Consider the following 12550-nt stretch of genomic DNA (forward strand, 5'->3'; position numbering starts at 1 on the left):
AGGGTGAAAGGAAAGTTCTGGATGGTGGTGAGTGTATTACAACGTGGGGAATATGGTCATACCACTGAATGGTATGTGTGGGAGTGGTTGAGATGGAAAAGTTTATTATATTTTTGTTCCCAAATTTTAAAAGAAAGAAAGAGACAATGAAGGAGAGAGAGAGAGGAGAGAGAGAGAGAGAGAAAGAAAAAGAAACTAAATGGCAATACCAATTAAATGCAATAGGTTATCCTGGACAGGATATAATAATGGAGGAAAAAAGGTTCAAAAGGACATTATTAGGACATATGAAAAAGTTGGAATATAAAGTAGCTTTATATTCAGTGTTAAATTCTTGAGCTTAACCATTTAGGGCAGTTACATAAGTAGATAACCTTGTTTTTAGGAAATGAACGTAGAAGTATTATGTGTTCATGGAGCATGATGTATGCAGTCTATTCTCAGATGTTAAATAAATCTATACATAGAGACAGAAAGAATGATATGGCACCTGTGGCAAAATGTTAAAATTGGTGGATCTGAGTCTCTGGGGAATGTATAAGGGTATGTTGGAGTTTTCTTTGTGGGGTTTATATTATTTTTGCAACTGTCCTTTAAGTTTTCAGTTATTTCAAAATAAAAACTTTTTTAAAAATTGTGAAACAAGGATAAAAAAAATTTTATTATAAGTTCTAAATATTCTAAAATATAAATGCTGATAGGGTAACAAAAGAAAAAATATGTTAAGAAATATTTGAAAAAAAGTAGCTATAAGCCCTAAAAATTGCCGTATTAAACACTAAAGTTGTGATTAATTGATGGTGAAATATACAGTTTTTAAGTATATTTTCTGCTCAATAACCATGAAGTAGCACTCCTGCTAAAGTTATCAAAAACCATTTTTGTTAGTAAAAATGATAAAATTGGTTATTCAGCAAATTGGCATCTTGGGAATGAGCCATTTGATGAATTCATTTTTCAGCATATTGCAGGAATTCCAAGGGAGATGGATGTACAAAGGTCAATGTAAATACAAACTAAGATACCACTTTATGTAATACATTTTTATTGTGAAATTTAACATATAAACATAACTGATAACTTTCAAAGTATGATTTAATAAGTAGAGAGCAAATTTGAAAGACTGTTATGGGTTGCAGTTCCACAATTTCAGTTTTTCCTTATTGTTAAATATAAGATATATACAGAAAGGTGATAATTTTCAAAGTACATAATATACATACATCTCAAGGGGGGTGGCAATCACCAAAACAACTGCCAGCCATACTAAAGAAGGATCTTGGAGAAGAGAGGAATAAATGCTAAAGTAACCCATGTTGCAGGACGATGTTGAAGATTGGTCTTCTGTTGATCTAAGATGATTATTTTGTAACAGACTTTTCTAGTGTACAAGACACAACTGTCCAACTATATACAGCTGCTGGTGTTCTTTGTTTTTACTTTGTCCTTTGCTGTCTGTATTATGCCTCAGTGTAGATTTGTGTTCATACAAGTTTTGTTTGTATGATGTCATGTTAAACCCCTGACAATTCTGGAACATGGATAATTAGAAGAGAACTCTAGGGAGAGTAAGTAAGACTTAAAAGCTGTGAGAGAGGGCAAAAAGACCTGTTTACTGGTTTGGCCGTATTGGATGCAAAATGACTCATAGTGGTAGTAAACACATTTCATTGAAGGACCTAGAATCTGACTATTCTGATTATCCACTCCCCTGGTGGTAGTGCAGGAAAGGAGAAGGTTCGAGTATCTGAAGGGAAACTAGGATGTTTTTGGTTTTGTTTCACACTATTCACCCACCCTTACCCCCAGCTAAATAAACTATGTAAAGATTTAAGGAAAAGTGTTATATAGAACATAAGATGAAAGTTGATGAGACCATTCTGTTTCTAAACATTCTTTTTACTCCTTGTTATTCCAGTACACATCCTGTGTGCTCTTTTCTTTACTCATACCTCTGTGTTAATTACTCCATCTGAGTAGTGGGGTGTCTTTTAACATTCATTAGAGGGAAGTTAATATGTTGTTTTTCTCCCCCACTATCTTTATTGCACTTATATTCCTTTTATAATTGATTATTATGTTGCAGAGACAAGAAAGATTTGCTGATAGGTCACTATTGGAAATGGAAAAAAGGGTAAGTGGCCATCTTATTGAGTAAGTGATGATTTCCCCCTTTATTATTTTGTGGAAACCATGGTAGGTTTTGTTTATTTATTTGTTTTGTTTTGTTTTTGGTTCGTAGTTTTAAATAGGTTAGGAAATAATGTTTTATAGCTTATCTTCCTTGTAAAAGTCTATGGGTTCTTGCTTGGTATGAATATAAATTACCTTGTTACATAAGACTTAATTTATCATGTTATTCTTTCAATGAATTAGAACCATCCTGAAATGTATATATTGTGATAGTGAATCTGATATTTTTGAAATGTCCTTTCATAATTCTTTGATTTTTATGGTTATATGCCAAAAACATTTAGTTTGCAAAATTAAAACATTTCAGTTCTTGAAAGATTTTTCAAGATTCTGGAGACATCCAGTCATTTTTATTATATCTTTTCAAAATTACTTTTAAGTTAACAGTTTAATAATATTTTAGATTTACTTTCAAGTTTAAATAATTTACTTAGTAGGAAAATTTAGACCAAAAAAATGATTATAAAAAAATAATTTTACCATTTTATGTCTTGCTGAAAATTTTTTATGTTATATCTGGCTATGGTATATAAACTTGCTTTTCTCTCTATTATTATTGCTCAGTAGTTGGCAGTGACCATAAGAATAACTTTACAAGTTTAGTTGGAGCAATCAAGAATGTCTCTAGTGCATTGAGTACTGACTAGACTTTCAGGGTTTTAGCCAGAAAGAAACTACATCCTGGGTAGCCATGATCTGTAAGTTCAAAGAATAAGTAATCAGGAGCAGTTGATATAAATAATTTTCTTCTTTTCCATTTTTAAGATAACCAATTTGCCTTTTTCATTTAAAAAAAATGTGTTAAAAAATATGGGAATATAAAAATAAAAAAATAGTCTGTTAATGTCTGCATCAGTTACTAATTGTACCTTTGCAGTAGCTACCAGCTTCATAATGGTTTCAGCAAATTCTTAAAATTAATGTTCTGGGCAAAAAAAAAATTGGTGGTATAACTATGAATTGCTGAAATTAAAGAACCACTTATCACTTTATTAAATTTGATGTTGATTGTTATATTCTTTCATAATATAATTCTTGAATTTTATTTTAATAATAAATGAAAGTAGTAAAATCAGTTCTCAAATAACCATAAGGGTAGTTGAGATGGATAACATAATATATTTAATGGTCATGCATTTTGAAGAATAATTAATTATTCTTATGAAAGTAATGCATGTTTATTATAAAAATTTAGCAAAATAAGAAATTGAAGTCATCCATAATAATCATGTAGCGATAACTAAGATTTTGGTATCTACTCTTCATCTTTTTTCTAGACTTATACATACACATGTTCATATTCTGGCATTCTCATCCAACCTTCTCCTCTTTCTACCTGTCAAATGCAGATATAATACAAAGTAGCTAACCTACTCAATATAATAGACTTGGTGATAGTGGTATTAATAATAACTGCTAACATTTATTCAACATTCTTTATATACTAGGCAGGGCACTGGGCTTAGCACTTTATGTGTATTTTCTTTTAACCATATTTTTAAGTATTAGAAATTTTTTAACAACATAAGAAACATAAGACATTGCCTATATTTTTACAGTTCTCAAGTAGAATTTTTAGCCAATAGGATCAGGCAATTTGGTATAATGTTCTTGTCCTGCTTTACCACTAAGTAGTTAAAATCTTGAAGACACCTAATAAAATTGAGACACATGAAATTACCTGTTAGAGGAAATATGCTATTTCTGATCCCTCACGAAGTTATGAGGATCAAATTTGATACTATATGTGCTAGTCTGTTGAAAAGTACAATGATTTATATGAATTTGTCATAGCTGTATTTTAACTAGGAGAAATAGTAAAAATAGCATTTTTGTGTATGTAGTAATTTTTAAGCATGCCAGTATTAGAATAACATGGTACCTATGAAACTAAGAGTAAAATTCTATTTTTTAAAACCACATATCCTAAAAATATTAACATTTACAGTGAATGAACTATTTTACTAAATATCAACATTAATTAATGTTTTGGGAATAGTTTCAATATGATTAAACTAAATTTAAATGGTTTGTATCTGAAAGGTGACCGGCAAGAGTCAGTATCTTCTGGGCGGTATGACCTAACCAAAGTTTTACAGCACTTAAATTACTGCTGCTTGCTTTTTGCATAACACCCTAGAATGCTTATTATTTAAGGGGGAACAAAAGATTACACTGCAATAATGTGTTGTATGTTGCCTTTGCCTGTCATTCTTTGAAAAGAGACAGTTTAAAATAAATGCTGCAATTGCTTTTCCATTAGATTCACTGCATTACTGCTACACCTAGTGTCAACCAAAGCTGTACAGTTTATTGCATAAATAATGGCTAGTAGATATCATGGGTAGAGGAGATAAGCGTCTCTTAGATCCTTTTGGGATTTTAAAGTACCCATATTTTAGGCACGTTTGCTTCTCTGCTTTTCTGCTTTTCTCACTGTAGTGTAATTGCATCTTTGTGTGAGTTATTTTTTTCTTTTCTATACAATCCTGAGTATTGATTTACTGTATCCCTAGGTTTTATGTGAAATAAAGTAACAGCTTGAACATGTCATAGAGAATCTTACCAGAAAGTTGGATCTTTAAAGAAAGAGCTTATAAAAAGTAATAAAAATACAGATCTTCATATTTATTTCTCTCACATTTTGGGAAGCTCTTTACACATCACTGGCATCACATCTTTTTTCTACACTGCTCCTGATTTGATCTTTGATTCTAAAGTATCACTACTTCACAATGTAGAAGAATATTTTAAAATATAATAATTATATAATTAATATCAGTACCTCATATTGATCTAGGAACGAAGAGCTCTAGAAAGAAGAATATCTGAAATGGAAGAAGAGCTCAAAGTAAGTAAACCATGCTATTTGTGAGAGAGATGCTGTTTATGAACTTAAATTTTATAATAATATTATGGATATTATATTTAATTTACCTGTTCTTGAAGTTGATTGCTCAGTTTGTGAATTATCTTTATTTTCTGCTTGTCTTTCTACCTAAGTCCTCGTTTGGGGTGAGCTGTGAACTGGGAGAGAATTTGAAACTCAAATTTTTTTATAATCAATTTGTAAAGCACTTTTGAAGTTCAGGTATCAAAGAAATTACACAATAATGACTTAAGATTTGGAAATTTTGTTTCATTTTGGTTACCAATCATTCCATCCCTTTTCTTCTTTTAGCATTCATTTGACATTGGCCTGTTTTTAAAGTTATCACAAATTACTAAATATATTTCCCACTATTTAAAAAGTGGCAAACCAGTAGACCTTGACTAAAGTAGAATTGCTAAGCAAAGTAATATTTTTTTTAATTATTCATTTTTTATATTTCTCTGTACTCCTGTTTCTTGGAGAATACATGGAGTTGGGCTAGGGGATCAATACAGATAAAATATTCTCCTTTGAAAATAAAGTATATTAGAAGATTGGACAGGCAGAGCTATATTTTATTGGCCTCCACACTACTTGTGGAAATATTTATTATGAATGTTGAAAGGAACAATATTTGCATGAAAAAATTGCATAAAATGATTACCTCTTGTCACATTGCCTTGCATAAGATTACTTTATGAATTACTGACCTAATACTTAGGAAATTGTACCCATAGGCCTAGAAATTCATGACTTAAATGTTTTATTATTGAATTATTTTATTATTAGAGCATTACCAAATGGTTTTTAAGATGGGGGACAAATCTTTTGGGTTTTAGTTGCTTATGTATTGTTTTGTTTGAAATGGAATTTTAGGAATACCTTTCATCTCTTGGAATATTCCTTTAAAATTCTTAATTTTTAAATTCCTTTGTTCGTTACCCGTGGTTCTTTATGTTCTTATTGTACTGTTTTCCATTTTCTTATTTTTCTTCCTATTTCTTTATGTTCTGATTCTTGCACAACCTGCACCATATAAGGCAAATTGAAGCTCTGAGAGAGTTAAATGAGCAACTGCTGACTGAGAGTAGGGACTTGACAAGAGTCAAGCACTCAGGGTTCTGTAAGCAACTTCAGTCTGTGAACCTATACTTTATAGTTCCATCAATTCTTCTTGGTAGAGCCAGGCAGGTGTTTGTGTGTTCGTAAGTGTGTCTTGAGCCCGCTTTTACAAATTAATGCCATTGGGTCTGCATCCTGTCACATGACTGTTTAATTATGCACAGCTTCTCAAAATGTTAGAAGTATCACTAATTGTATATTGCATCTGATAAACTACAGTCAAATAAGGGAATGATTGGGGAATTAAAGAAAAGATTTGTCTGCTCTATTGCAAAGCTCATGCAAATGTTTGACTCTATGAATATTTTAGGGCTTAAAAATATGGCTATTATTTAAAGTTCTTTACTAGAAAGAAAATAGAACATAAACAGTATAATACATTTTTTACATATATTTTGAAGCTGAAATTAAGCATGCATTATCTCTTTCAAAATAATACAATTTTCCATCAGAACCATCTTAGTTTAATATCATTTAGTTTTATATTACAGAAGTATCTTATTATAGTGTCTCAATGTGAATTTCAGATTATCTTATAACCAAACATTCTGAACACAGATAAGCTAATTGATTGGTTCCACATAAACTCTTCCTAAAGAAAAATTTTGCTTAAGGTAGTTTTCCAAGTAGAAGTTTTGCTTTATCTAATTGGATAATCTAATATATTTTGAAAGCTGGGGAAAGAGGAATAGATATTTTATAAAGTGTGGATTCTTAAGCAGAAGGATATATCATCTATAGAAAAACAAGTAAAAACTATATTTACATTCCTCTAAAATTAGTTAAACTGGTTCTAGTGTACCTAAATCAGACAAATTTTTTTACATCCAAAATGTAAGCTGTTCTATTTCCTAGCAAACCAGGCAAAGCACAGGTAATTTTATTCATTCTTAGCCCCGTTGATTTATAATATTGCTACCCCTTCTTCCAGTGTCTATAAAAACAAGAGAATTGAGTTGTTTTGTTTTGAGGGTATGAGAATGTGTTTTTCTATTTGCTTCAAATACTAGTTATTTTTCCTATACTGGATGTTTTCATAAATGCAGATTTACTACTTTGGCTTATAAATTATTTTATACTATTCTAATAATAGTAATAATTGCTTTGTTACCATTAATGAGCTCCTATCTTGGATCAGACAGTGTCCTAGGCAGTTAAACTTTTGTAGGATAGGTTAATCCTTTAACAAATTTTAGTAATTTAGAACAAGTTCAACTCCCTCAAAACTTTTCTGAATAGGCTTATTTTCTTGTGAAACAATAGTGAATACTGTGGTTTTAGATCTTACATATATAAAGTAAAAGGCTTTGGTGTAGGTGCTGACAGGAACTCCCTTAAAGAGTCTTTGCTAACAAAAGCAGTCTTCATTTTCTTGGCTGTTCTAATATGGTGTGATTGTGAGACATAATATCAAGTGATTTAGTAAATTTCAGTTGATACTTTGAGAGAATAAATCTTTTATTCAATCATGTATTAACTAATTAGCTTCACAATATCAGGGTTTTTTGTTCTGATACACATTTTAGCCACTACATATATAACTGACAAAGCTCATTCATGTGTTTTGTGGTGAAAATATAACATTAATCTGTGTAACTTTTTATCTTTTTATTAAAATGAACTCTTCTGTTTTCCCATTGTAGATGTTGCCAGATCTAAAAGCAGACAATCAGAGGCTAAAGGATGAAAATGGGGCCTTGATCAGAGTTATAAGCAAACTTTCCAAATAATTTTTTTTTAAAGCAGCAAGTAATGGAATTGCACATGCTAGTATCCCAGTGGACCATAATTGGCAGTCACTGGAAGCCTGGGAAGATTCCTTAGAGACTGTCATTTTCAGATATCCTGCCAAATGCCCTCTTATCTAGGGTTTTTTTGTTTAATTTTTTTTTTTTTTTTTTTTGGTATCAAGACCATTGTTTCATGTTAATGCAGCTGCTGAGATTTTTTTTTTTTTTAATGACTGAGAAAACTTGTTTACAGCTCCAGCATATAAGGAAAGTGTTCAAGGCCAGATACGCCTCAGAAATTTGACCAGTAAGCCTTAGTTGTACATAAATACTTTTGTGTCAACAAAAACTTTCAGCTCTCACAGAAGACAGTTATTCAACATTTTTTGATGTGCCACAGTTTCCAGTTTTTTGGTATTTAATTTTTTTTGCTTTACATCTAAGTTTGGGTTTGTAATTTTTCCTTCTGACTCTTCATGTGGCAGACTCTTCTATGTTTTCACAGCTTTTTCATTTACAGAAAAGAACACTTGCTCTTTTGAGATAATTGTTATGTATTAGGCTAGTGCTGTGTTGTCTACCACCTAGAATTGAATTGCTTGGTGGAATATTTGCTGTCACTGTTTGTGCAATATGCGTTTATTTCTTACATGAATGCTTTAAAGTCATTAGAGATTAGATTCTTTTAAGTCCTGTTTTCTGCCTTCATTGGTCACTTTGTTTTTGTTTTTTTTAATTATTGTAGAATAAGATGTTAGATTCTGTAATCTTCACATTCATTTTAGCAGGTACTGAGTGATGCTGTATATATAAATAAGTGTATTGTTTTGATTTTAGATCACCACATGGCATGCTTGACAATTTTCTTATTTCAAATGTCTGTTAATGCAAAGTAGGCTACTCCATAATAGTGTTACAGACAAAATTTGCTAACAAGGTGATATAGAGACTTTAAAAATTACACATTATTTGGAGCCCTATCTTTACAAAAGGTTTCTACTGTAAAGTGCTTTTACTTTTATTTTTGGTTTTCATTTGATAGTATTCAACCATAAATTAAAGTTGCATAAGGTAATTGCTTCACATTTCACATACCTATATTTATCTGAGTGCTGTCTCAACTGTTGTGCTAGCCAAAGTAATGCTATGAAATCATTTGCAGACTTAACCTGTGAGTTATTGTTAAATGCACTGTTATTGCCATGTGAAGAGGCATCAACTTTGATACCACCATCATGTTCAGACCATTTTATACATTTCAGTGGCCTTTTTAAAAAGCAAAACCAAGTACATAATGAAGATGGCTTTTATTTGGACAAATAGCTTTTATATTTCCATTAAACCATGCAAAAAAAATGTTACATCTTTCTGGCACATAACTGTCTCTTTAAAAACCACTGAACAGTTCTGCCATTTAAATAAATTGTACATTGTAAAGCTTATAGTAGTGAATTGTATTATTGATTGTATTGTATACTATATTAAATGTGAATTTGTATCCCTTCATTTAAAAAGGTTATTGTGTTCTACTGCCTGCTTTAGATTACTTTGGGGTTGGGTAACGGTGTTTTGGTAAGCAGGATTTTAAGTCCTCTTTCTCTTGATTGGTTTTATGAAGATATAAGGTTGTGCTCTTACTACCAAGCTCAGGATTCTTGATTTTTAAAGGTACAAGGATAGTTGTGGGAATTTTATTTTTGGTTATATTTGAACTGTATGAATGGTGGGTCTGAATATAGATAATTTCCATGGTCTTTTATGGAGGTAAAATATACAGATAATTGATTGGTTTGAGTGATGACTGCAACATGTTCTGATTGCACAACAGTTAGGCATGCTAAGGATTATATTTGTGAAGTTTGGATGCCTGTGAATAATGATTAAATACATGTTTCTAATATTTTAGTGTTTTGTGTTTAGGTTATTTATTCTTTGTATCTAAAACTGAACAGCTACTGTGCTATATTGATTTTATTGGTAGTATTGAGCAGACCTTGTTTCTGCATGAAACTAGTTGCAAAACCCACTATTTTGGAAATAAAAATGTATTTTGACATATGCAAATAAAATGAATAAAACTATTTTAAATGTGTGAACTTTTACTGAACACATTTAGATTTTGTTCTGAGATCGATATTTAAATTCTGCATGGGTATTTTTTCACTAATCACTTTATTTGGATACCATTTTGAGTAATTTTAAAAATTGTAGTTTTGTGGTAATTTACACAACATTGTACATGCATATCTGTAAATGCTATCTTAATTGCTATATTTATGCAATCTGTAGACCAATTTGGACAAATGTTTATATATTTTTGCATAAAGCTGTCTGTATGTGAATCTGAGAACTAGTTCTTTATAAGTGGGTAAATATATTGATAATCAAAAAAAAAAACAATTCCTAAGGTAATTGCTTTGTAGTACAATGTTTCATTTCCATAAACATTTGTGTTTTATTTTTTTTTAATTAAACCTGTGTTCTTTAACTTAGCTGCAAGGTTTAGGCTTGGGGGCACATGTAAAGATAGTATTCCATTGCAGTGTAAAATTCACTTTAATAGTAGGTAGTTCTCCAACCTAGATTTGTTTAAAAGTTCAACCACCAGTCTACTAACAGATCTGTAACTAGATGACAGGCATTTGTAATTTTGAAACTTTGATAGGATACTTGTTGTAAGCCTGTGTTTGACTAAAATAATACTACAGGAATTGAATTCTCTCTTTCTGCTTCCAATACTTCACCTGTGCATTCTCATCAAACAATAGCTATAACTTGTCATTTGCCCTCCATAAAAAAAGTTGGACGTGTAAATCCTTAGAGCCAAATAAAAAGTGGCCATAGAACTATCTAGGAGATTATTCATGTAAAAAAGCAAAGTAGATATTCACTAAATCAATGGACTTTTTATTCTTTTGCTTAAAGGTTTTTTCCACTTAGGCTTTTCGGGCTTCCCTTCTTAAGACAGCCATGACTCCCAATGACAATACTTACTAAGTCTGTTATTATGAGAAGAAAATATCCAGAGGGTCAAATTCTTACCTCCGAACTAAGACCATGTATATCCCATAGGATATAATAACTTTGTAGATTATCCTTCACTTTGTTCATATAAGGAGCATACAGAGTAAACTCCATTAATGATCACTAACTATTCATGAGACCTATATTGCTGATGAATACCTTTGGTTGTGAAGATGAATGCTGGCTGATAAAAAATCTTTTCTGTTATGTTCCATGTTTTATACCGTATGTGTATGATCTCTGTATGCCTGCATATTCAACAAAAGTAATGTGCATATAAAAAGTGTTCAAAAAGAACTGGGCATAGAATGAAATATTAGTTACTTATTTCCCTATCATATGACTCTCAATAACTAAATCCATTTGTTGATTTTTAATTTTGAAAAGGTTACCTGGGGTTAAGTACTATGTAAACACAGAGGGCTTTTTGTCTTAGGTAAGTGACATAGAGAGGATCATATTGCTGTTTCATGCCTACAAAATAACCAGATTGCAAAATGCTAAATTTAAAATAAAAATTTAAGAGCCAGAGAAGATTTTTGAAATAAAGTAAAATAAACCAAGAGTACTATCATATTACTGTAACTTTTAAATAGTATTACAAATTTTTTGAAGTTTATTAGAAATAAGATCTTTTGAGCCAGGCTATCCCAACATCCACCTGCTTAAATTAAAATAAACCTCTAGGTCACAAAATTAACTAGATTTGCTTTTAAAATAAAGCCAAAGGAAAAGACAGGAGGAAAGCTTGAAAAAATGTACACAAGTAGTATATTCTGTCCTAAGTAATATATAGCTCTCTCTCTCTGTCTCTGTCTCTGTCTGTCTCTTTTGATATTTATATACATATATATAAATACATATAAATATATGTCTGTGGTATATACTTGGTATGTACTTGGTATGTAGCTCTTGGAGGGTGGTAATGGAAGAGAGAGAAGAGATTTATCTTTTCTCCCCTTCCTTACACTCAATTTTTCTTACAAGTCTGTTTCAGCAGGATATCTCATTTGCTTCTTACAACAGACTGGGTAAATAGAGTATGACACCATTTTACATTTGAGAAAGCTGAAATACCAAGCCTGGTACAAAACAGAACTCTTACCCAAACTTAGTGATGGTTGCCATTGTTTTTCCCAACTCTGAATCCAGGGTTGTTTCCACTATACCACACTTAGTTTGATTTTTTTTTTCATGGAATTGCATTAGTTATATATAAGCCTATTTGATGTCTTTAGGCTTAAAATATTTGGTTATCATTGAGGTTGGCATTTCTTGATTTATTTCCTCTATATTCTTTCTCTAATTCCAGATCTGCAACTCCACACCAGCTAGATTTCCCTTCTTTAGGGAATTTTTAATTACTGTAAGCACTTTGCCCTAAAAATCTAAAATTCTTTTAGATTGATGAATGCTCTTGTGCTCAAGCAGCTAGTTGATTCCTCTGGTACAGATTTTCTGATTAGTCCATCATAAATTTGTAAAAGATTTTCATATACTTATCTGAAGAAGAATATCCTTCTGCAGTCTTCAAAAATAGATTTTTTAATTGGTGATCAGAGTTTAAACCACTTAATTCTCAAGAACCTTTTGTATTCCCTATTTGGAT

The 12550-nt window shown here is 31.1% G+C and overlaps 1 protein-coding gene across 2 annotated transcripts in view; it reads left to right on the forward strand.

Moving 5' to 3' along the window:
• Positions 1-10013, forward strand: part of PPP1R12A (protein phosphatase 1 regulatory subunit 12A) — a 176872-nt gene extending 166859 nt beyond the window's left edge. For both annotated transcript variants that reach the window (XM_037846697.1, XM_037846698.1), the window contains 3 exons: positions 2087-2134; positions 4994-5044; positions 7831-10013. In XM_037846697.1, the coding sequence (XP_037702625.1) occupies positions 2087-2134; positions 4994-5044; positions 7831-7917 (186 nt within the window). In that variant the 3' untranslated portion in view covers positions 7918-10013. The remainder of the gene's footprint in view (positions 1-2086; positions 2135-4993; positions 5045-7830) is intronic.
• Positions 10014-12550: the final 2537 nt, after the last annotated feature.

This window comes from Choloepus didactylus, chromosome 8 (genome assembly GCF_015220235.1).
Source record: "Choloepus didactylus isolate mChoDid1 chromosome 8, mChoDid1.pri, whole genome shotgun sequence".
Lineage (NCBI taxonomy): Eukaryota > Metazoa > Chordata > Mammalia > Pilosa > Megalonychidae > Choloepus > Choloepus didactylus.